At 38.7% G+C, this 26,793-nt stretch overlaps 1 protein-coding gene across 2 annotated transcripts in view; it reads right to left on the reverse strand.

The window, feature by feature from the left end:
* The window catches only part of RYK (receptor like tyrosine kinase), a 110,906-nt gene that overhangs the window by 60,428 nt on the left and 23,685 nt on the right, over positions 1-26,793 (reverse strand). For both annotated transcript variants that reach the window (XM_053600690.1, XM_053600689.1), the window contains exon 2: positions 14,051-14,172. In XM_053600690.1, coding sequence (XP_053456665.1) covers positions 14,051-14,172 — 122 coding nt within the window. The remainder of the gene's footprint in view (positions 1-14,050; positions 14,173-26,793) is intronic.

The following is a 26,793-nucleotide window of genomic DNA, read 5'->3' on the forward strand; positions in this document are numbered from 1 at the left end:
ATTAGCCAGACAGACCTAACTAATAATCCTACAGCCCCACACTTAATAGAATCAAAGCCAAACTTTGTTTCCCCAAACTTGCTCTGTCTCCTTTATTCTAGGTCTCTGCTATTACAAGCAGAGGAACAGCTCACCAGGGACCAGAGTTAGTCTGGCAAAGGGGTCAAGGGCCCTAATGGCAGTGCTGAGGCTGAGGACAGGACTGGTTAGTCTGGCAAAGGGGTCAAGGGCCCTAATGGCAGTGCTGAGGCTGAGGACAGGACTGGTGCCCAAGTATCTCAGTACAGTAAGGGAGAGAGGAAGGTGGGAGGAAAGGAGAGAAGGTTAGGAGAGGAGCTGACTAGAGTGAGGAGCACGGTGAGAGGTGGCAAAGGGAGGTTTGAGAAGGCTACCCCTTTGACCATACCAGCAGCTTAGAAGGATATGAAGTATAAAGTATATGAAAGCTTGCCCTATGCTGGCTCCCGTTTTGAGGGACTGTCTAAACATGGGAAGCATTCATGAGGCAGTTCTCTTCTCCCCCCTATAGTCCTTACAATATAAATTTTAAAAACACGGTTTCTGGGATCAGAATAGAAATTGTGAAAAGAAATTATTGAAGTCAAATTTTCTCTACTTTGGCATGTATCAATCTCTTGCCAATCATCTTTTGAAGAAACAGATCTGGTCAAAAGCTACATTTATAATCTATTAGAACAAAGAAATCTGAACAGCAGTTGCTTATCAGAAAAAAAGAAATGAGCCAAAATACTTCAAAAAGAAACCAGAAAAAATATAAATATTTGAATAAGTTAAAAAATAAACATTTTTGCTAATCTTCCCTTACTTGGAAACAAATGGCAATTGCAAGCAGGCAGTTGATGAGTAAAGCCATTTCCTTCTGGAACAGTACATTTTTAAGTGAATACACTTTTCTATAAACAAACAGCTTTTTAATTTCTCTGAAATTAACAGAGGTACCTCTTTCTCACAGAAATCTCACTCTGCTGGGGATATAGCAGGCTGGCCTCCAGGGGCTAGAATTTGGACCAGTTCTCTGCAGACCCTCATAGACAATAAGGAAGAGTTCCTGAAACCAATGAAGAGCTATGGGGTGAGAGCAGGTGTTAGGAGTATTCTGCTACATTTTTGGTATATTTTTGCTTTTCAGCTATCTAAAATATCCACTGACACTTAACAGTTACATGTTGTTTTTCCTGGATACTGGGGAATGTTCTGAATACAGAAGAAATTAATTATCTGTTAAAGCCTTCCAATAGCCTGCTTTGAGTGTGTGGTCTTGTAAAAGAGGAGCAATACCAGAGTTGCCCTCACATCTCAAAATGCAATTAACACAACGGCCTTTCCTGACCACTCATTAAGGCATGTGTGACATACATGTTAAGAGAAAGATACAGTGCCAAGCCTCTAAGGAGATCAGTCTGTTTGGCAAGACAAAACAGAATCCTGTAAACACTGAAGAACAACACTATTAGCAGAAGCTATGATATGTGAAATTAAAATATCTTTATTGAACTGACATACCAGGGAATCTAAAAATTTTTGGAAGCAAATATTTCACCTTCTGGCAAAATCTCAAAAAGCAAAAACTGAGAGTTTCTGTTAAAGTGTTAGAGTTTGAGAGCTATGGTCTGCCTTTGGCAAGTTTATGATCACATCTCAGAGTCACATGATCAGGGTAAGACCCCTTTACCATGCCTCCCCTGCCCTCTTGTGTGACTTTCCTATTTTAGGTCCCCTCTATCTCCTGCTTTCCCTATCCCTACTACTATTTTAAGCATATCCTTTTACAATCTTTGTCTCGGTTTCCTCTCAACCATATAATAATAACACAATCATTTGAAGGAGAAAAAAGTACAACCCTACATGAAGAGACGGAGATCCTTTACCAGTACACTGTTCAATGTTCTGCAAACTACAGAAAAGCACGCTTGTGTGTGTGTGTGTGTGTGTGTGTGTGTGTGTGTAGATACACACACCTAGATACTAGTCTATGCACAAACTACCTCTAAAAAGACAAGAATGAGGCAATAATGACTAACTCAGGGAGGGGACCTAAGTGGTTGGAGGGCTCAGTAGTAGTACTAGAAGGTGTAGGGCAATTACAGTAGAATCCCCATAGCTGACCACCTCCCTACATTGACTGTCTTTTTGAATTAGCCTCATTTACACAGAGGCCTGCAACACACATACGCATCAGTACAGTAGGACTGGTTCCTTATGCTGACCACCTCTGCATATCACCAGTTTGCTACAGTCCCTTGGGTGGTCAACTTACAGAGGTTGTACTGCATTTTTCACTGTATACCCTTTATACTTTTCAATTTGTGTCATGTGCATTTATTATCTACTTATAAGAGTAATAGTTTTTTAAATAAATAAACTTCAATCAGTACCAGATTATGACCTACAATTAGAAGCTGCAATGGTGGCTGAAACAAGAAACTAAACGCACATATTCCTTAGTTTTTTACTGTAAAATATTTTAAGATATAAGATGATTGGTTTCATCCAAATTTTTATGCCTATTACAGATGAGCTTGTGAAACTGGTTTAGTTTTCTATTCAATCTATGAATTACACTCATTTTTCCAAACTTAAGATCTCCCTCTATTCAGAATACAATACCTGAAAAATCCCACATCTAAAACTACAATTGAGTGAACCTAGTCCATATTTCACAACCCCAGAAACAGGAAAGTCACCACTCCTAAAGCGGCACAGTCCAACTTTGAAAAGTACTAACTGCCCAAGTTTCCCATTTTTTGAGCTGTGTCTTCTGTAGTCAGAACCACATGTCATGCCAGGCACCTCTGAGTTGCTCAAGAACTAGGAGGGAGACAGAAAAGAAAATCAACTATTACAATATTCTTAGAGTATGACTATGGTTACTACAGAAGAGAGTAGCATTGTGGATTCAGGAAAGGGCACCTGACACAGCTGTAGAAGAGGCAACACCAGGTCAGTTTTATGAGAGAAACAGCAATTAACCAGGTAAAGAAGGGGGAAAGGACGTTTGGACAGAAAACAGAAGCAATGTAACAGACGATAGAGCATTTAAGAAATTCCAAGATAGATAAAATGGGTCTCAAGGACTGGCTGGAGAGGAGGCAGAAAAGAAGGGCAGAGAGAGGCGGAGCAAGATGGCAGCCGAGTAACAGCTTCCTTGCATCTGGGCACCGTGAGTCTGGGGAGATAGGACTCCAGGCATCTCTGGCTGGTGGGAACTGCCTATCATCACTCCTATGAGGATACAGGGAGTCAGCGAGAGACTTCTGGACCCCAAGAGGAGGACTAAAACCGTGGAAAACCGGCAAGTGGTCGCGTGTGTTCAATCCGTCTAAACCCACCCACAACTGTAAGTTCAGTAGCAGCGAGACTGCAAACCAGAAAGGCCTTACCTGTGAACTGTTTCGATGTCCTTGGACTTGGCCCTGAGTTGAACTGCCTTGGGGAAGGCCTGAGCGGGAGTGCGGAGAACTTTGGCCATTGTCTAGGGCCCCAGTCTGAGCCGCTGAGCCAGACAGAGCTAATAGTGTTTGGCGGTGGGTCACACGGATCCATTGTCAGTGATCTGCCCCGGCAAGCTCCGCCCTCAGGGTCGCAGAGCTAGAAACCGGTGGGAGCTGGTAACCCAGCAACCAAGTAGCCTAAGGGTGGGGTCTGAGCCGCCTTGCAGCCCTAACCCTCAGGGGCAGAGTGAGACCAGTTTTGGCACACTGGGTAACTGGATAGCCACTTCAGCAGCGATTCCAGCGAGAAAGCTGGGAAAGCTTCTGCTCAGCAAGTTTACAAGTTCAAAGTGCCTTTTAAGTAGGCTGAAGAGAGATTTAGGGTATCTACCTGCTGGGGTTTGAGAAATCAGCAGCCTCCAGTCGTATCAGAACTGTGACTAACATCTCATACCCCAGAAGACCACGTGTTGCCCAGACAATATTCAATAACATATACAAACTGCTTTGTTTTTGGTTGTGTATTTTTTTCTTTTTTTTTTTGTTTGGTTGTTTTTTTTGTTTGTTTATTTTGACGTTGCTGATGTTCTTTTGTTTTTTTAATTTCAATCTTTTCCACACAGATCCCTTTTTCTTTCTCAATTTTCCTAGTTTAATTATAATTTCCCATTGCTGCCTTTTTTAATAACTTCAACTTCATTTTTGCTAGTGTTTCTACTGATATAATTTGGTTTTTCACCCAATTTTATCCCTTTAAAGTTTTCTGTTTGCTTGTTTTGGTTTGATTTATAGCATTTTTGTCTTTCCTCTCTACTTGGTGGAGGTGGGGTACTGGGTCTGACCAGGTTAGCAAAGAGCTGCTGACCTCAAGGGAACCACGCAACTGGGCACCCCCAGAAGGTGGGGTTTTTTAAGGTTGTGTCAAAATACCCTACTGTACACCTATATTGCCCTGTCTCCCTCTTTCTGTGCCTCTCTTCTTTTTGTCAATATTCCTTATACCCACCCCCTCTCCTTTCTCTATCTTTCTTTTTTTCTTATCACTCGGTCCTCCTTTCTTTCAACCCTTTTTTTTGCTCTTCAACCTTCTCACCCTTCTGGTCCTGTAACCCTTAGTCCACAGGCACAAGAACTTAAAGAGCAAGAGGAAGCGAAAGGAAAATTAGGGCAAGGAAACAGATAAAAGAAATCACTCATGAGGAAGAATCAGCAGAAAACTCCAGGTAACATGAAGAAACAGTCTAGAACAACCCCTCCAAGGGACCATGAGGTAGCTACTGCAGAGGATTCCACCAGTATAGAAATGTTAGGAATGACAGAAAGGGAATTTAGAATACACATGTTGAAAACAATGAAAGAAATGATGGAAACAATGAAGGAAACTGCTAATAAACTGGAAAATAACCAAAAGGAAATCCAAAAACAGAATCAAATCAGAGATGAACGATATGAAGAATATAAAAAGGATATAGCAGACCTGAAGGAACTGAAACAGTGAATTAGGGAACTTAAAGATGCAATGGAAAGTATCAGCAACAGGTTAGACCATGCAGAAGAAAGAATTTCAGAGGTAGAAGACAAAGTTCTTGAGATAACTCAGACAGTAAAAGAGGCAGAAAAGAAGAGAGAGAAAGCAGAACGTTCACTGTCAGAATTATGGGACTTTATGAAGCGTTCCAACATACGAGTTATAGGAATTCCAGAAGGGGAAGAAGAATGCCCCAGAGGAATGGAAGCCATACTAGAGAATATTATAAAAGAAAATTTCCCAAACATCACCAAAGATTCTGACACACTGCTTTCAGAGGGATATCGGACCCCGGGTCGCCTCAACTCTAACCGAGCTTCTCCAAGACACATTGTGATGAACCTGTCCAAAGTCAAGACAAAAGAAAAGATTCTGCAAGCTGCCAGGAGTAAGCGCCAGTTGACCTACAGGGGCAAATCCATCAGAGTGACCGCAGACTTCTCTAATGAAACTTTCCAAGCAAGAAGACAATGGTCATCTACCTTTAATCTACTTAAACAGAACAATTTTCAGCCCAGAATTCTGTACCCTGCTAAGCTAAGCTTCAAAATTGACGGAGAAATCAAATCATTTACGGATATACAAACATTGAGGAAATTTGCCACAACAAGACCAGCTCTACAGGAAATACTTCAACCTGTTCTGCACACTGACCACCACAATGGATCAGCAGCAAAGTAAGAACTCAGAAATCAAAGGACAGAACCAAACCTCCACACTGATGCAAAAGATAAAACTAAGCAATGGACTCTCACCAAATAAGACGAATAGAATACTACCACACTTATCAATTATCTCAATAAATGTTAATGGCTTGAATTCCCCACTGAAGAGACATAGATTGGCTGACTGGATTAAAAAACACAAGCCATCCATTTGCTGTCTGCAAGAAACACACCTGGCTTCAAAAGACAAATTAAAGCTCCGAGTCAAGGGTTGGAAGACAATTTTTCAGGCAAATGGAATTCAGAAGAAAAGAGGAGTTGCAATCTTATTTTCAGATACATGTGGATTTAAAGCAACTAAAGTCAAAAAAGACAAAGATGGTCACTTTATATTGGTCAAGGGAAAACTACAACAAGAAGACATTTCAATCCTAAATATTTATGCACCCAATTTAAATGCTCCCAGATTCTTGAAGCAGACCTTACTCAGTCTGAGCAATATGATATCTGATAATACCATCATAACAGGGGACTTTAACACACCTCTCACAGAGCTGGACAGACCCTCTAAACAGAAATTAAACAAGGATATAAGAGATTTAAATGAGACCCTAGAACAACTATGCTTGATAGACGTATACAAAACATTCCACCCCAAAGATAAAGAATATACATTCTTCTCATCACCCCATGGAACATTCTCCAAAATTGATCATATCCTGGGACACAAAACAAATATCAACAGAATCAAAAGAATTGAAATTTTACCTTGTATCTTTTCAGACCATAAGGCACTAAAGGTGGAACTCAACTCTAACAAAAATGCTCAAGCCCACCCAAAGGCATGGAAATTAAACAATCTTCTGTTGAATAACAGATGGGTGAAGGAAGAAATAAAACAGGAAATCATTAACTTCCTTGAGCATAACAACAATGAAGACACAAGCTACCAAAACCTGTGGGATACTGCAAAAGCAGTTTTGAGAGGAAAATTCATCGCTTTAGATGACTACATTCGAAAAACAGAAAGAGAGCACATCAACAATCTCACAAGAGATCTTATGGAATTGGAAAAAGAAGAACAATCTAAGCCTAAACTCAGTAGAAGAAAAGAAATATCCAAAATCAAATCAGAGATCAATGAAATTGAAAACAAAAGAATCATTCAGAAAATTAATGAAACAAGGAGTTGGTTTTTTGAAAAAATAAATAAAATAGATAAACCATTGGCCAGACTAACTAGAAATAGAAAAGTAAAATCTCTAGTAACCTCAATCAGAAACGATAAAGGGGAAATAACAACTGATCCCACAGAGATACAAGAGATCATCTCTGAGTACTACCAGAAACTCCATGCCCAGAAATTTGACAATGTGAAGGAAATGGATCAATATTTGGAATCACACCCTCTCCGTAGATTCAGCCAGGAAGAAATAGACCTCCTGAACAGACCAATTTCAAGCACTGAGATCAAAGAAACAATAAAAAAGCTTCCAACCAAAAAATGCCCTGGTCCAGATGGCTTCACTCCAGAATTCTATCAAACCTTCAAGGAAGAGCTTATTCCTGTACTGCAGAAATTATTCCAAAAAACTGAGGAAGAAGGAATCTTCCCCAACATATTCTATGAAGCAAACATCACCCTGATACCAAAACCAGGAAAAGACCCAAACAAAAAGGAGAATTTCAGACCAATCTCACTCATGAACATAGACGCAAAAATTCTCAACAAAATCCTAGCCAATAGATTACAGCTTATCATCAAAAAAGTCATTCATCATGATCAAGTAGGCTTCATCTCAGGGATGCAAGGCTGGTTTAACATACGCAAGTCCATAAACGTTATCCACCATATTAACAGAGGCAAAAATAAAGATCATATGATCCTCTCAATAGATGCAGAAAAAGCATTTGATAAAATCCAGCATCCTTTTCTAATTAGAACACTGAAGAGTACAGGCATAGGTGGCACATTTCTAAAACTGATTGAAGCTATCTATGACAAACCCACAGCCAATATTTTACTGAATGGAGTAAAACTCAAAGCTTTTCCTCTTAGAACTGGAACCAGACAAGGTTGTCCTCTGTCACCTTTACTATTCAACATAGTGCTGGAAGTTCTAGCCAATACAATTAGGCAAGACAAGGAAATAAAGGGAATCCAAATGGGAGCTGAGGAGGTCAAACTCTCCCTCTTTGCTGACGACATGATCTTATACTTAGAGAACCCCAAAGACTCAACCACAAGACTCCTAGAAGTCATCAAAAAATACAGTAATGTTTCAGGATATAAAATCAATGTCCACAAGTCAGTAGCCTTTGTATACACCAATAACAGTCAAGATGAGAAGCTAATTAAGGACACAACTCCCTTCACCATAGTTTCAAAGAAAATGAAATACCTAGGAATATACCTAACGAAGGAGGTGAAGGACCTCTATAAAGAAAACTATGAAATCCTCAGAAAGGAAATAGCAGAGGATATTAACAAATGGAAGAACATACCATGCTCATGGATGGGAAGAATTAACATTGTTAAAATGTCTATACTTCCCAAAGCAATCTACCTATTCAATGCCATTCCTATCAAAGTAGCTACATCGTACTTTCAAGATTTGGAAAAAATGATTCTGCGTTTTGTATGGAACCGGAAAAAAACCTGTATAGCTAAGGCAGTTCTCTGTAACAAAAATAAAGCTGGGGGCATCAGCATACCAGATTTTAGTCTGTACTACAAAGCCATAGTGCTCAAGACAGCATGGTACTGGCACAAAAACAGAGACATAGACACTTGGAATCGAATTGAAAACCAAGAAATGAAACTAACATCTTACAACCACCTAATCTTTGATAAACCAAACAAGAACTTACCTTGGGGGAAAGACTCCCTATTCAATAAATGGTGTTGGGAGAACTGGATGTCTACATGTAAAAGACTGAAACTGGACCCACACCTTTCCCCACTCACAAAAATTGATTGAAGATGGATAAAGGACTTAAACTTAAGGCATGAAACAATAAAAATCCTCCAAGAAAGCATAGGAAAAACACTGGAAGATATTGACCTGGGGGAAGACTTCATGAAGAAGACTGCCATGGCAATTGCAACAACAACAAAAATAAACAAATGGGACTTCATTAAACTGAAAAGCTTCTGTACAGCTAAGGACACAATAACCAAAGCAAAGAGACAACCTACACAATGGGAAAGGATATTTGCATATTTTCAATCAGACAAAAGCTTGATAACCAGGATCTATAGAGAACTCAAATTAATCCACATGAAAAAAGCCAACAATCCTTTATATCAATGGGCAAGAGACATGAATAGAACTTTCTCTAAAGACGACAGACGAATGGCTAACAAACACATGAAAAAATGTTCATCATCTCTATATATTAGAGAAATGCAAATCAAAACAACCCTGAGATATCATCTAACCCCAGTGAGAATGGCCCACATCACAAAATCTCAAAACTGCAGATGCTGGCGTGGATGTGGAGAGAAGGGAACACTTTTACACTGCTGGTGGGACTGCAAACTAGTACAACCTTTCTGGAAGGAAGTATGGAGAAACCTCAAAGCACTCAACCTAGACCTCCCATTCGATCCTGCAATCCCATTACTGGGCATCTACCCAGAAGGAAAAAAATCCTTTTATCATAAGGACACTTGTACTAGACTGTTTATTGCAGCTCAATTTACCGTTGCCAAAATGTGGAAACAGCGTAAATGCCCACCAACCCAGGAATGGATTAACAAGCTGTGGTATATGTATACCATGGAATACTATTCAGCCATTAAAAAAAAATGGAGACTTTACATCTTTCGTATTAACCTGGATGGACGTGGAAGACATTATTCTTAGTAAAGCATCACAAAAATGGAGAAGCATGAATCCTATGTACTCAATCTTGATATGAGGACAATTAATGACAATTAAGGTTATGGGGGGGAAGCAGAAAGAGGGATGGAGGGAGGAGGGTGGGGCCTTAGTGTGTGTCACACTTTATGGGGGCAAGACATGATTGCAAGAGAGACTTTACCTAACAATTGCAATCAATGTAACTGGCTTATTGTACCCTCAATGAATCCCCAACAATAAAAAAAAAAAAGAAGGGCAGAGACCAGATTCCTCCCCCCAAATCAGAGTTTTTACTGGTAGCAACAGAAAGCCCTAGGGGGGGCGGCGCCGGCCCCACATACCGACGGTGGCGGGTTCAAACCCAGCCCCGGCTGAACAGCAACCAAAAAATAGCTGGGCGTTGTGGCGGGCGCCTGTAGTCCCAGCTACTCGGGAGGCTGAGGCAAGAGAATCGCTTAAGCCCAGGAGTTGGAGGTTGCTGTGAGCTGTGTGAGGCCACGGCACTCTACCAAGGGCCAAGTGAGACTCTGTCTCTAGGAGAAAAAAAAAAAAAAAAAAAAAAAAAAAGCCCTAGGGGTGGCTTTGTGGAAGGTACAATAAGAGGCCAATCCAGAGGCAAGGAGCCCAGTTGGAAGACTACTTCCATATCTAAAAGAAACAATGAAGGCCCAAACTAAGGATGAGGTATTAGGTCCCAAGGGAAGAAGGAAATCAAGCTAAGATATAATTATTAAAGAAAACCAACTGGACTTAGAAGATATAGTAGAAGATCAGGATCTTTTCTAGGCTTCTGGCCTGGATATGTAAAGAAATGGTGATGCCCTCCAACCAGTCAGGGAACTCCTGCCTTATCAGAATATCATACCAGCAGTAATAGCATTTAAACCTGCCAAAGAAGTTTAGAAATTACACGCTACAAGTTAATGTGACTATCATGAAAGTACAAAGAGACATATCAAGCTCCTCCTTACCAAAATGTGCCATATCATCACTGCTTCCTTTCCAAACATATAGACTCACCTGAGCCTCCTTCTATCTACTCTCTTCCACTACTATGACAGGCTCCAAAGACTCAGGCACCCACTACCAGCAATGTCAAGCCCTAAAACTAATTCCAAATAAAAACACCCAGTGAATGTATATTTTTTTTAAAGAAATGAATGAAAGATGGTTTTATTTTGTTCTATTATAACTGCCACTTCCCACATTGCTTCTTTATTCAATACCCACACGCTTGCCCAGGAAACATTTTCAAGACGTCTTAAATGTGTTTTGTCTTAAATGTGTCCAGAAATATTCAGTCAGTAGAGATACCTAGAATAGAACCTTCTAATAAATTCACTATTTTATTTATTTATTTATTTATTTATTTTTAGAGACAGAGTCTCACTTTGTCGCCTTCGTCAAAGCAACCTCCAGCTCTTGGGCTTAGCCCAAGAGTAGCACCCTCTCTTGCCTCAGCCTCCCGAGTAGCACCCACCACAATGCCCGGCTATTTTTTTGTTGCAGTATGGCTGGGGCCAGGTTTGAACCTGCCACCCTTGGTATATAAGGCTGGCCCCCTACCCATTGAGCCACAGGCACCTCTCAAATTCACTATTTTAATATATACGTATTGTTTCTTTTTATATTGAACATCAAAGGTAGAAATAGTATCAATTTTTTGGAGAACATAAGAAACTTCTCTGTCTAAAAGATACTCAGAAAAACACTGGGTTTCAGAGTTGCAAGGAAACTTAAAACTCAAAAAGAGCCAATCCACAAATTCCTTCTATAACACCTTCATCAAATGGTTAATCCACTGTAAGTCCGACTTCTTCCAGTGAGAGGAAACTTACTGCCCACCACCAAAGTGAAAGCTAGTTCTAAACACAGATACATAAACTAGTGCTGAAAAGGTAATGAGGAAGATTTTTTTTAACATAGTTATAAATCATCTCCCACAAATTATTAATTATAAAAAGGAAAACTTTACAGTGGAGAAACTTAGCACATGGAGTGTTCAACATTAGCATTATAAGTAACAGGACAAACTGACATCACGTGCATGGTGAAGGACAGCTCTTTTGTCTGAAACTGACAAAGAGATATTCCTGAATTTAATCATGAAGAAACCTCAGACAACTCAAATTCAGGGGCATTCTACAAAATGGGGCCTGTATGTTTGTTTTAAAAAATGTTAACGCAAAAAACACAAAGAAAGTGACAAATTAGCTATAAACAACATTATTGAGATAACAGATAAAAGGTGAACAACAATATTATTATTATTATAACAACATTAAATTTCCTGATTTTGATAACTGTACTTTGGTTGTATAAAGAATCTTTGAAAATACACACTAATGTAAAAGAGGGAGGGAGCAAATGGAGCAAGCAAGTAAAATGGGTAAATCTGGGTAAAAGATACATGAGTTCTTACATTATTCTTAAAACTTTTCTTTATGTCTGAAATTATGTCAAAATCAAAAGTTATCATTTGTACCAGAATGTTTACTGCAGCCCAATTCATAATTACTAAGTCATGGAAAAAGCCCAAGTGCCCATCAATCCATGAATGGATTAATAAATTGTGGTATATGTACACCATGGAATATTATACATCCTTAAAGAAAGATGCAGACTTTACCTCTTTCATGTTTACATGGATGGAGCTGGAACATATTCTTCATAGTAAAGTATCTCAAGAATGGAAGAAAAAGTATCCAATGTACTCAGCCCTACTACGAAACTAATTTATGGCTTTCATATGAAAGCTTTAACCCAGTTATAACCTAAGAATATGGGGAAGGGGGAGAGGAAGTGGAGGGAGGGGGGAGGATGGGTGGAGGGAGGGTGATAGGTGGGATTACAACTACGGTGCATCTTACAAGTACATGTGAAACTTAGTAAATGTAGAACATAAATGTCTTAACACAATAACTAAGAAAATGCCAGGAAGGCTATGTTAACCAGTGTGATGAAAATATGTCAAATGGTCTATAAAACCAGTGTACAGTGCCCCATGATCCCATTAATGTACACATCTATGATTTAATAATAAAAAAATAAAAGCAAAAAAATCAAAAGTTATCAAAAAAGAATAACACAATGGTATGTAAGAATAACAAAAAATGTTTTAGTCCAATTTGTTTACAGGGGTGTCCAACCTTTTGGCTTCTCTTCCATACTAGGAAAGGAAGAGTTGTTTGGGGCCACACATTAAATACACGAGCAGTAACAAAAGTTGATGAGCAAAAGAAATCCCATGCATAATTTTCATGGATATCCACCACCACAGATAAGCAAAAAAGTCTTCACATAATCCACATGTTGGCCCAACCCACATGCTGCCCACAGGATATGTATTTCACATATCCAGGTTACTGTTCACTAAATGTTCTTAACTGTTTCACATGAATTTCTTTCTCGACATCTGTTTTTGCAGCTTTAACCCTAAAGAGATCTATCCAGGAAAGAGCATATTCCATATTTAGATACTATACAACATATGTCATAACATCCCTTTTTTGTTTAAAAAGCAAAATAAGGAAAAGAATCTTGAAAAAGTTATACCAGGCTGGGCGAGGTGGCTCACATCTATAATGCTAGCACTCTGGGAGGCGAGGCAGGTGGATTGCTTGAGCTCATGGGTTCAAGACCAGCCTGAACCAGAGTGAGATACTCGCTCAAAAAAAAAAGCAGGGCATTGTGGCAGATGCCTGTAGTCGCAGTTACTTGGGAGGCTGAGGCAAAAGAATTGCTTACGCCCAAGAGTTTGAGGTTGCTGTGAGCTATGATGCCATGGCACTCTACCAGGGTGACATAGTGAGACTGTCTCTAAAAAAAAGAAACAAAAGTTGGTTGGGTGAGTAGGGGTGCGGGTAAGGGGAGCTCCATGCTCAGCCTCCCATTCTTTGACTCAAAGAGAAAACTTATGTTCAAAGAACCTAGGCAATCAGAGGAAATGCAAAGAATTTAGTAACAAGCAAACCAAGTAAGACGTTCTTAATTATTTGAGTTTTAGCCTCTAATGGTTAAAGAAGCCTCACCACAGGACACACCGGTAGCTACATTTCTTTTATCTTACTTTCTACATAAATGGGAGGACTATATGCATTTTATCAAATCTGACTATATGCATTTTATCAAGCCTGTCTAAAAGACCTGTCTTACCAATTCCTCCACCCATACCCATACAGTTTCATGATAACAGCATAGTCATTATCAGGTCCAACTGCCCGCTTTCCAAGCTACACCTGGATGCAATTTTGAAAAGCCTGAAAGAATATAAGTGTGCTATCATGTGCTGATCACTTAAATGATGACCATCTTCATTTTAAAGGATTAGGCTAAAGGTTTAAATATAAATCTGAAAAGACCCAAGATTATTATATATATATTATATAAAAAAAGTATTATTATATAAAAAAAGTATTATTATATAATAGCATACTGCCCAGTGACCCTTTTGTACAGACAGCAGCTCAATCCTCAAACACGGCCCTTGCCTCTGGGTGATCCTGTCCACAACATCTGTTAACTTAATCACTTTCTTACCTTGGACTTTGCATGCCAAGTGAAGTGCAGGAAATTTGTCTCACTGGGTACTAACAGATTAAAAGATAGAGCATAGTGACTAATAAGGTCGTTTCTCACATAATAAAGTTCTGCATCAAGACCTAGAAAAAAATAGGGAAAAAATAATTAAACACCTAAAATACCCTCAAAAATCATACCCATCAGTATTTCAGATACTAGTAATAGAATAAAGATAACATGACATACAAATATACATCATAAATGGCTCTCATCTGAAGCAGGGAGGACAATGGATTTTTTTTTTTTTTGGAGACATAGTCTCACTTTGTCACCCTCGGTAGAGTGCCATGGCGTCACAGCTCACAGTAACCTCAAACTCTTGGGCTTAAGTAATTCTCTTGCCTCAGCCTCCCAAGTAGCTGGGACTACAGGCACCTACCACAATGCCTGGCTATTTTTTGTTGCAGTTGTCATTGTTGTTTAGCTGGCTGGGGCCGGGTTCGAACCTGCCAGTCTTGGAGTATGTGGTTGGCGCCCTAACCACTGTGCTACGGGCACTGAGCCAAGACAACGGATTTTATCATCACCAACAAAGATGAAGAGATTAGGACTCAAAACAACCATATCTTTGGCAGCCACTCTCTGTCTTCTGAGGGCGGTATGACGCCGTGTCTTCTGGATGTGGTGATTCTTAAGAGTAAGGCCTACAAAGAACCACCCCTTATCCCAAAAAAGTGATGTGGATTTAGGAAGAAAGATTCAAAATGAAAGGGATACAGGCACCTAAGTTAAAACATAAGCCTGAGCCAAAGGCCTCACACTTCCAGCCAGAGATGACCTCTGCTCGCTCCTTGTCACGTTGAGAGCATTTACCAGGGTACATTCACACCACATGTCCTCTTCTTCCCTTCCTACTCTACAAGGTGAAGGGTAATAAATTTTTCATCATACCCTCAGGTCAGTTCTCTGCACAAAGCAGACATTCAGTAAAAACTTGACAACAGGTTGACACCACAGACAAAACAGAAGTAAACAAAAAGCACCAGAATGCTAGGGAAGAGACTCCCAAATTTCACTCATTCCCATACCATTCCCATTCTCAACCAGGGCACAGGCAACCTCCAATAAATAATCATGTTCTCCAAATCTGTCATATCCCTTTGTCCTACCTGTATTTGGTATTTTTCTTTAAAATTGACTTAATTTTCTTAAACAATATTAAAGGCAAAGTTTAATCATTATCTTGGGGGGGAAATCAATAGTTACTATGAAAAAATACATAGTAACAAAAAACAATTAAAAGAAAAACAAAACAATAGTAGTAAATTGTAGCTACACAGTGGTTCCTCCCAAGGAGTCAGTGAGCTTGAGCCCTGGCCACTGTTTACCAATAGGGAAGAGGAGGGTATTAGCAAGTATTTGAGAGAAGTTAAAAAAAAAAATTACATGCAGGTTTTCTCCATGACTAATCCAAAAGAAATGACAAAATAAAGGCAGAGAGTAACATTCTCTTGAAAGTTACTTTCTCTTGATGTACTGATCTTTAATGTTCTGACCAGGTGTCCCTCTAGTAATACATGGCATACATATCCCACAAGTTAGAGGGAAGAGGTACAGCAGAGATCAACCAAAGTGTAAATTTTACATTTACTGAGCGCGCACTATGGTATGCAGAGAGGTGAAGAAGAGGATTTCATATCTCCTAAAAACACAAATAATAGGAACAACTCTGTTTCAGGTATTTCTCCTATAAAATTGGTTTTCTCGTTTCTGCACTGTATCTAATACAATCATTAATTTAAAAATGACATTTGAAGTGTACGTAGGGGAAAGCTACTGCACTGGCTGGGTAGCACTCCTTTATTTATCCTATGGAGCAGTGGTTCTCAAGGTGTGGGACCCGACCCCTTTGTAACAATGAAAATACATCCTGCATATCAGATATTTACATTACGATTCATAACAGTAGCAAAATTATAGTTATGAAGTAGCAACAAAAATAATTTTATGGTTGGGGGTCACCACAACATGAGGAACGTACTAAAGGGTCGTGGCATTAGGAAGCATTAGGAAGGTTGAGAACCACTGCGAGGGTACCAAGTGTGAAGAGAAATTTAGAGGCCTTTGCAAAAAGTTTTCCTTGCTGGCAGGACAGGAAATGTTAGCAAATAACTGGGGAGAGAGAACTGGTGGTGTCAGAGAAAGACAGGGAGTCAAGGAGTAATTGTAAATAACTTAAATTTCTTTTTTTTTTTTAAGGTTGAGTCTTACTTTAGTCTGGATAAGATAATATTTACAAGAGATACACCTAGAGTAAAATTTAGAATACGTGCCAGGTAAATAAAAAGAAAAAGCAGATGAGGCAGTGTTAACATACGACAAACTAAAACCCAAGGTAAAAAGATCAATAAAACTGATTTCATATTTATTTATTTATTTTAAGACAGAGCCTCAAGCTATCGCCCTGGGTAGAGTGCTGTGGCGTCACAGCTCATAGCAACCCCCAACTCCTGGGCTTAAGCAATTCTCTTGCCTCAGCCTCCCACGTAGCTGGGAGTATAGGTGCTCGCCACAATGCCCGGCTATTTTTTGGTTGTAGTTGTCATTGTTGTTTGGCAGGCCCGGGCTGTAGTTGAACCCACCAGCTCTGGTGTATGTGGCTGGCACCTTAGCCGCTTGAGCTACAAGCGCCACCCTGATTTCATATTTAAAACAAGAAGATACAGGGCGGCGCCTGTGGCTCAGTGAGTAGGGCGCCGGCCCCATATGCCGAGGGTGGCGGGTTCAAACCCAGCCCCGGCAAAACTGCAACAATAAAAAAAAAAACAAGAAGATACAATTAGTGTAACTACACAAAAAGCTTCAAACATAGAAAGCAAAAACCCAGAGGGAAAAAAGGCAAGAATAAACAGATAAATCCACGATCACAGTTTAGACTTAACTTAAAACATTACAAGCCTTTAGACAAAGCTTCATTTCTTTAGCAGATTACAAATCAAAGAATCTTTAAACCCACCTACAACTGCAAGGCCCCCAACCCACTTAATGCTTTAACAAGTCCCACCTTGTGGGATCACACCTGTGGTGCATATTACAGGGGTATTTGCGAAACTTGGTAAATGTAGAATGTAAATGTTTGGGCACAGTAACTGAGATAACGCCGGAAAGGCTATGTTAACCACTGTGATAAAAATGTGTCAAATGGTTTATGAAGTGAGTGTATGATGCCCCATAATCATATCATTGTATACAGTTATGATTTAATAAAAAAGTTAAAAAAAAAAAAAAAAAACAAGTCCCACCTTTTGGGGCCAAACCAATGCATGCCTTCCATGTATTTATTTATGATTTTACATGTCATTCCTGCTTCCAGGAATGTATAATACCAAAGTATAACACTATAATACAGCCACCGTGCAGTCATTTTCTCAGGATCTCTTGCGGTCATATGCTCCAGTGTGTGGGCCACACACATTTGGCTAAGAATAAACCTCTTTAAATTATTTTACAGAGTTTGGGGTTTTTTTCTAATACTTACTAACTCATCTTATGAGATCAGAATCATATTGACACAAAAACCTAATTAAAACATTATGAGAAAAGAAAATTACAGATTAACCTTCCTTAAATACACAGACTGGAACATTCTCAACAGAATATTAGCAAATTGAATATAGCAATATATAAAAAGACTAAAAAGCCAAGACCAAGTATATATGAAAGGCTAATCTTTTAAAAATCAACATAATTCCATGCAATAGCAAAATAAAACACAAAAGCCCAAACCATCTCAAGAGATACAGAAAAACAGATGTGACAAAATTCAAAGCACATTACTGTTAAAAATTGTCAGAAGATTAGACAACAGCTAACATTACAAGGATGAATTATCACATCCTTTTTCCTAAGATCAGAAATAACGCAAGGATGGCCACTTCTACCACCTCTGGTCAACCTTGTACTGGAGGTACCAGCCAATGTAGTAAGACATAAGAAGCATAGGATGAAGCAAAACTGTCATTCACAAATGACTCGACTGTGTGTACGTAACACTAGGAAAGCTCCTCAAATACTACTAAAAATCAATGAGTGAATTGAGTTAAGGTCTAAGAATGTAATATTTTAAAAAATCAACTGAATTTCTTCTTAGCAACTGGAAAAGAAAATTTGCAAATCAACCCCATAAAGACCAGGGACCTAGTAACTAAAACTGTGCAAAACCTCTACACTAGCTAGGCACTTCGGCAGCCGCGGGTCACAGTGCAGACATGGCCAAATCCAAGAACCACATCACATACAACCTAGTCCTAAAAGTGGCACAGAGATGGCATTAAGAAACCCCGATCACAAAGACATGAATCTCTTTAAGGGGGTAGATCTCAAGTTCCTGAGGAACACGCGCTTTGCCAAGAAGCACAACAAGAAGGGCCTGAAGAAGATGCAGGCCAACAATGCCAGGGCCGTGAGTGCACGCGCTGAAGCTATCAAGGCCCTTGTAAAGCCCAAAGCGGTTAAGACCAAGATTCCAAAGGGTGCCAGCCGTAAACTCAGTTGACTTGCCTACATCACCTACCCCAAGCTTCGGAAGCAGGCTTGTGCACGCATTGCCAAGGGTCTCAGGCTCTACCAGCCAAAGACCAAGGCCAAGGATCAAACGAAGGCCCAATCTGCTGCTTCATCTGCAGCTCCAGCTTCCGTTCCAGCTCAGGCTCCCAAAGGTGCCCACGCCCCCACAAAGGCTCCAGAGTAGAGGCATCTGTCTGCCATGAGGACAAAAGGACTGGTGTGACCTCTAGGCTTGCTGTCTCCATGGGGATGGGGTCCTCCTATGTTATTTGTACAAATAAACCTGAGGCAGGGAGAAAAAAAAAATCTCTACACAAAATACTATAAAACACAGCTAAAAAAAGTAAAAGAAGTCCTAAATGACTGGAGAGATATACTGGACCATTCTTAAATAAGCCTTCATACTGGTAAGATGTCAACATTTCTCAAATGACCTGCAGATTCAAAGCAATTCTAATCAAAACCTCAACAGATTTTTTTAATAAATTAATTTAAAAATGCAAATTAAATGCCAAAATAATTTTGAAAATGAAAAAGCAATGTTGGAGGATTCACATTACCTGACTTAGCAATATATTGAAAAACTCTAGTAGTCAAGACAATGGGGTACGTGGTACTGGTATAAGGAGAAAAGAATAGAATTCAAAAATAAACCTGTAAATACAGAGCTAAAAGAATTTCAGCAAAGGTACCAAGGCAATTCAATTAAAGTATTTTAAACAAGAGCTGCTAAAGCAACTGTACAGATAAAACAAAAACACATGGAAAAAATAAACCTTGAAATTCAAATTAAAACCACAATGAGTTATCACCTCACTCCAGTTGGTGAAGTTGGTGGAGCTGTAAATTAGTACAGCCACTATGGAAAACAGAATGGTGGTTCCTCAAAATATTAAAAATAGAAATACCATATGATCTGGGCGGCGCCTGTGGCTCAGCGGGTAGGGCGCCGGTCCCATATGCCGGAGGTGGCGGGTTCAAACCCAGCCCTGGCCAAAAAAAAAAAAAAAAAAAGAAATACCATATGATCCAACAATCCCACTACTGGGTATATATCCAAAGGAATGAGATTAGTATGCAGAAGAGGGATCTGCATTCCTATGCTTATTGCAGCACTATTTACTATAGCCAAGACACAGAAATCAACCTAAATGCCCAGCAGATGAACAGATATAGAAAATATGTATATATACATCACAGAATACTATTCTGCCTTTTAAAAAAGTAAATCCTGTCATCTGCACAATACAGGTGAACCTGGAAGACATCACATTAACTGAAATAAGCTAGATACAAAAACACAAGTACCAAACGACTACACTCATGAGGAATGTTATAAAAAAAAAAAAGTTAGTATCACAGGCCAAATACAATGGCTCATGCCTGTAATCCTAGCACTTTGGGAGGCCAAGATGGGAGGACTGCTTAAGGCAAGGCCAGGAGTTTAAAACCAGCCTGAGCAAGAGTGAGACCCCATCTACACACACATCAAAACAAACAAATAACAAAAGAAAAAAAAAAAAGAACAGAAAAATTAGCTAGGTGTGAGAGTGGTAAGCACCTATAGTCCCAACCACTTAGGAGGCTGAGGCAGGAAGATTGCTTGAGTCCAGGGGGTTGAGGTTGCTGTGAGCTATGATGATGTCACTGCACTCTACCCTGGGCAAGAGAGCAAATTGCTGTCTCACAAAAAAAAAAAAAAAAAAAAAAAAGTTAATATCACAGAATCAGAGAGTAGAACAGTAGTTACCAGAGACTGAGGAGAGGAGAAACCGGAGGATGGGAGAGGGTGGTCAATGAATACAAACTTACACTTAGATAGAAGGAATAAATTTTGGTGTTCTATTGTATAGCAGGATAACTATGGTTAACAGTAAAACATCATACATTACAAAATAGCTAGAAGAAAGGCTGTGGAAGGTAATTATCACAAAGAAATGATGAATGAATGAGGTGATGGATGCACTAACTACCCTGATTAGATCATTATACAACGCAATCATAGATATGAATCAAAACATCAAATTGTGCCCCACAAATATATACAACTATAATACATGAAAAAATAAAAATTCAAAATATAAAATAAATTGTAAAGAAACTTATCCTAGGGTTAAAAATAAGTAAATGAATAAACCTTGACCTTTATCTTAAAGGTTTGAGATATAAACCTAAATTTAAAAGCTAAAACTATAAAGCTTTTCTAGAAGAAAATGTAAGTAGGTATAGAAAATCTTCACAACCTGGAATAAGCAAAGATTTCTTGAAGAGGTCATATAAAACAAAGCAAAAGAAAAATATTTGAAAACTGGTCTTCATCAAAATTAAAAATTTCTGTCCCTCCAAAGACAATGTTATGAAAGCAAAATTCAAGTCACAAACTAGGAGGAAATATTCACGACACATTATGTCTAAAAAAGTACTTGTTTGGAGGGCAAGAAGATGATGTTGGTTAATTTTTTTAAAAAAGACTACTTCCAGAACACTCAAAGAACCCCTACAATCAAAAATAAAGGTAATTAAATAAAATGGACAAAATATGTGAGCAGACATTTCATGATAAAAAAGACACATGATATAAATGGCCAACAGCATATGAAGGGTTGGTAAATATCATGAGTTATCAGAAAAATACATAAAGTTTTAGAACTGGCAACACTGATTTACAATGATACTAATTAAATCAGTGGTTACTATAAAGGGGAGATTGGTGAATTGATTACAAAGGGAGCAGGCACCAGGGAACTTCTGGGGTGATAGAAAAATTTTATATTTTGACTGCAGTGGTGGTTACACAGGTGTATGCATTTTTCAAAACTCAACCAATTAAACATTTAAAATCCGTGCACTTCATTAGATGGAAAGTTTACCTAAATTTTTTAAGAGGGGAAAAAATCAATACATGGTTTTTACCTATTTTCTAATCTCAAAAAGCTTGCAAATCATAGAATACTACTTGCTCTAACATAAAAAGTTTAAGGAAAAAAATTAAGTGACCAAAAATGTCCAATTTTAACTTCAAACACCTTTCACAGAGAAATAAAGAACTCTGTTTTTAATAAATGACATTTTTATTATTACTGATAACAACGACAAAAAACAATTATGTAAGTATTTAAGTTTTTCAGAAGCAGTTCAAAGTATCGAGATCATCCAGGGGTTCTGTAAATTCAACTACCTATTAAGCTAGATGAAAAAGAGCTGTAAGCAGCTAGACAAGAAATAAAGAATATAAGTCAAGCTCATTTTCAAACCATGCATGCAGTCATTTAATAATTTGTCCTTCTGTCCTAATAGAAATTCTCTAAATTCTTAACTCTCATGAGACCGAGCCAATTCCTTCCCAACCTCCTGGGAACATCTGTTCTCCCCAAATTGCTCAAGGTCTCATTAGTTCCACCAACCCAAACTCTTCAAAGAAACCATGGTTCCTAAGTAGAGAAAATTCTATTTAAACAATATCCATAGCAACTTTTCCCCAACATTCCAACTGAAGGTTGGCCCAACACTGCAGTCAGCTAACTTTCTTAGGCTTCTAAAAACTAGTTGGACCTCAACTTGTGCTGGCATGCTTGTCATCCTGGCCATCTATCCCTGATCCCCCTTCAATGACCCTTTTCTGTTCTGTCAGTCACTAATAACACTCTGACTGTCACCAATCTCCTCACCTTCCTGAAGTACAATTTTTCTCTGATGCTGTGGAGCCCAAATGGCCCATTCTCCCATCCTCAGTGGGTGCTGCCCTGGATCCCCACTTCAGATATTACTTGAGCATCCTTATCAAAAGTTCTATCTCCTGGGTGGCACCTGTGGCTCAGTGAGTAGGGCGCCGGCCCAATATGCCGAGGGTGGTGGGTTCAAACCCAGCCCCGGCCAAACTGCAACAACAAAAAAATAGCCAGGCATTGGTGGCGGGCGCCTGTAGTCCTAGCTGCTCAGGAGGCTGAGGCAAGAGAATCACATAAGCCCAAGAGCTGGAGGTTGCTGTGAGCCGTGTGACGCCACGGCACTCTACGGAGGGCAGTAAAGTGAGACTCTGTCTCTACAAAAAAAAAAAAAAAAAGTTCTATCTCCTTTAGAATCATGCCATTAAACTATCCTGCCCTCTACCCTTCCCAATACCTTCGCTACCTCATTCATTGAGGATTCTGGGACCAGCTTATAACATTTCCATACATCCTTCTCCTATGTCTTTACATGTAAGACTCCCAAGACCCTTGAGACTAACCCACTCTCAACCTGCTCTTTTTTTTTTAAACCTCTGCAATTACTAGTTTATTAGTATAATCCAGGACTCAGATGTTCAGTATTCCTCCTGAAATTACATAAACAAATGCAAATGGAAAGAATCCAAGTCAATTATATAACAAAACACCACTCCATCACAAAAGCGTGTAAAATTACAAGAACACTATTTTAAAATATTGGCACTTTAAGAGAACGATAATCTCAAAAAACAAATTTGCCAAATTGTTCCCTAAACTGCTAAGCAGATAAACATGACTCTAAGGAATGAGTGTGTGTTTTATAAGGAAAAATCAAATTCAAATAAATTGAGTAACTTGTATTAAGATGCAAAGTTTAAGCGTCTTCTTTCCTATCGATTTGATTCAAAAAGGGGCAAACCACAATACATGAAAATATAACCGATTTTAAATGTGGCACTATTTTAAAGGGTGGCCCAATTAATTAAAGATACTGTAAATGGAGAATCTGAAGTTTCCTGAGCAGTTCATATTTAGGCAAATGGGAAAAAGACATTTACAGCCAGCACTTTCTTAGTCTTTGCCGGGACTAACATCAACAAAAAATGCAATATGGCAGTCTTGTATTTTAAGCTCACGCTTTTGGGGCTACATTCTCAGGTCTTTTTTAATGTGGGAACTGCAAAATATAACTGCCATTACACGGTAATGGGAGTTAAAGAATACTCATGTAAAGATTAGAACATGCTTTCTTATTAGTCCTTCAAGAACAGACTTTCAAAATGTTTGATTCTAATAAATCCCATGCTATGAGTACATTGCTTACTCTTCACTTTGTAAAATATAAATGGGCTATGTGAAATTTGTCATCAACTTTGGAGTTTCAGTTATAGATGAAAACTATCGCAATTTAACTTTTATTACCCCCATCATGATATGCAGGCAGCGTAGACAAAAAGCTTTTTATCAGCTAATTATATGAAAAGATAAACAATGTAAATTCGTGTGATCCATAATGGGCAAAAAGCAAAAGACTAGCTTCCCCTCAAGAAGAAAAATTTCAGACCTATGAAAAGGACAACAGAACTAATAAAAAAATTGTATTTACTTAGAAGCATTCAGAATGTCAACAAAACAGCTGCAACTTTTTTTTTGCCATTACAGAGTGGTATTCAGTTAACAGAACAACAATTATTTCGTATAAGCTGCATCAGAGACAACTGAAGATGAAAAAACTATCATTCCCATATATAACTAATTTGTGCTGTGCACCAACAAGAACCTGCTGTAAATTTCCATGACAATTTACAACCCCCAGACTGTACCAGGCAAGGTTAGTGGCTATTGAAAATACCACCAAGACAGGGCTATCTAAAGACACATTCAGTAGTGTGTTAACTATACCAAAAAAGACAATGTACAGTTTAAAAACAAATCTTACACAGCCTTACATTTCAATTTTTTTCTTTAAAAGGAGTGAGTTGTTACAGGGGGGTTAAATGCTTTATAGACAAGAAAAAAAAAACTGCGCTAGAACCAACTTATTCATCATCTTCTTCATCCTCTTCATCTTTCTCCTCTTCATCTTCCTCCTCTTCCTTCTTTTTCTTGCCTTTTTCAGCCTTGACGACTCCCTTTTTCACTGCATCAGGCTTTCCTTTAGCTCTGTATGCAGCAATATCCTTTTCGTATTTTTCCTTCAGCTTTGCTGCCTTCTTTTCATCAGGCTGCTTGTCATCCGCAGTAGTGTTGTTATTCCACATCTCCCCCAGCTTCTTTGCAACATCACCAATGGATAGGCTGGGATGTTCTCCTTTGATTTTTGGGCGATACTCAGAACAGAACAAGAAAAAGGCCGAAGGAGGCCTCTTGGGTGCATTGGGATCCTTGAACTTCTTTTTTGTAGGTTTTCATTTCTCTTTCATAACGGGCCTTGTCCGCCTTTGCCGTATCTTCAAATCTTCCTTTCTCTTTAGCAGACATGGTCTTCCACCTCTCTGAGCACTTCTTAGAAAACTCTTGAGAAGCTGACTGAAGCATCTGGGTGCTTCTCCTGTGCTCCTCCCGACAAGTTTGCACAAAGAATGCAAAGGATGACATTTTGCCTCTCGGCTTCTTAGGATCTCCTTTGCCCATGTTTAGTTATCTTTCCTCAGCGAGGCACAGCGTCGCCCAGTGCCCATCCGGCTCTCACTTGCCCCAGCGCTGTGTCTATCTCAACCTGCTCTTTGATGTCTCTCTTATTCCTCAACTCCAGGGACCTCCACCCATACCAAAACAACCCTCTCCACAGACAACAGCAATATGCAAATTACACTAGTCCAAAATCTTGAACTGTAATATCGCAATAGCAAGTAGCTTTTCAGTTCTTTATTTTTACTACCAAAACAGCTCTTCTCTGGGCTCATACTATACCAAGATCTATAATCCTCATATTCCTCCCATTCTATTATAGTAATACCAATCATTTCCTCAGTTTCTTCTTACAGTCTCAATCTCAATTACTTTCTTACCAATACCCTCAACTTTCTCTCACCAGCCTATAATAGGCATACATACCCTACTCAGAAAATAACTAATCTTGAACTCACTCCCCTAATTCCAGTCTGCTCTCATGCTATAACTGAATCTGCATAATCCTGGATAAAGCCTTCTCACAAATCAATTACTACAAAATGATGCTTTTATACTCAACAAATAAATTAATACTTATGAACTTCTGACAATTTAGAGCCACGTGACCCAAATCTCTGTGAACACCTAATAGCCATCAAAATAAGTTGTAAATTTGAAATTTACTATCCTAGACTGAAATATTGAAATTATAATACAACTGTCAAACAGAGTTGCTGCTTTCTTTTTTCCTTTCTTTTTCTCTCTCTCTCTCCCTCTCTTTTGAAACAGGTTCTGAAGACTTATTTCCTGACTACAGGTTTTGAAAACATTTGTTCTGAAAGAAACATTCCTTATTAGCTATGGTAATTATTCCCAGTTTGAAAGGGTTTAAATTACGTGAAAGAAATGATTAGATTCATATTCATATTTTCGACGACCAAATTAATAAATACAGTCTGTTTTGACATAAAACATGCTCCTATAAGTGGCTAGTAAAATAACACTGCCAGTATAACATGGAAGTAGTTTCACATTATGAATTTTCCCAAGAAAGGGGAACTAGAATATCAAGAATAGAATTATAACTTTCAGTAGGAAAGATAAGGCTTTCACTTAGCTCAACTGTGGCCAAGCAGAAGCCCTCTCAACTCTACTTTAAAAATGTTAAAAATGAGCACTTATATCCAGAAGTCCCTGTTTCCAGTAAGTTGCATTTTTTTCCAGCGCCCACCTTTTGGGCAACCCCACTGGCTGAGAAAGTTACTTTTATCTGCACTGTCTCAAGACTACACAGGCATGTAATTTTCATCCACTTATATTTTATTATCTTTAAACTCTTTGAGGCAGCATAAGACATTGTAAGTGAAATGACTTAGAATGTCTTATACTGCCTCAGAAGAGTTTAAAGATAACACATTCTTATCTCATAGGGTCTGCCTTTAACTTTAATTTTCCTATAAATTTTGTTATTATTAGTAAATAGACTATCTTAAAGTTTTTGTTTTTAGCAACGCTTTTGATGTTATAACAGGAATGCTTATACTGTTCAAATATAATAATAAATGTTAGGCAGTGTGTGGCAAGCAATGTGTGACTATATAAAATGTTTTATAAATACTTACACTCTTTGACCCAATAATTCCTTTACTAAAATCCATCCTAAGGAAACCAAAGATAGACAGAAAATTGTACATACAAATGTACTAATCAAGGTAAGTAAAATTGAAGAAAATAATATAAATTATTGGCAACATAGCAATGATTAATAAACTACAATATACCTATAAAAGAGAACAACCATTTTCGACTGTTTCTCTTTCTTTGGAGAAGGAAGTGGTACCCTAGGCCATTATATCCTTTCAATCAAATTGCTCC

The sequence above is a fragment of the Nycticebus coucang genome, chromosome 8 (genome assembly GCF_027406575.1).
Source record: "Nycticebus coucang isolate mNycCou1 chromosome 8, mNycCou1.pri, whole genome shotgun sequence".
Lineage (NCBI taxonomy): Eukaryota > Metazoa > Chordata > Mammalia > Primates > Lorisidae > Nycticebus > Nycticebus coucang.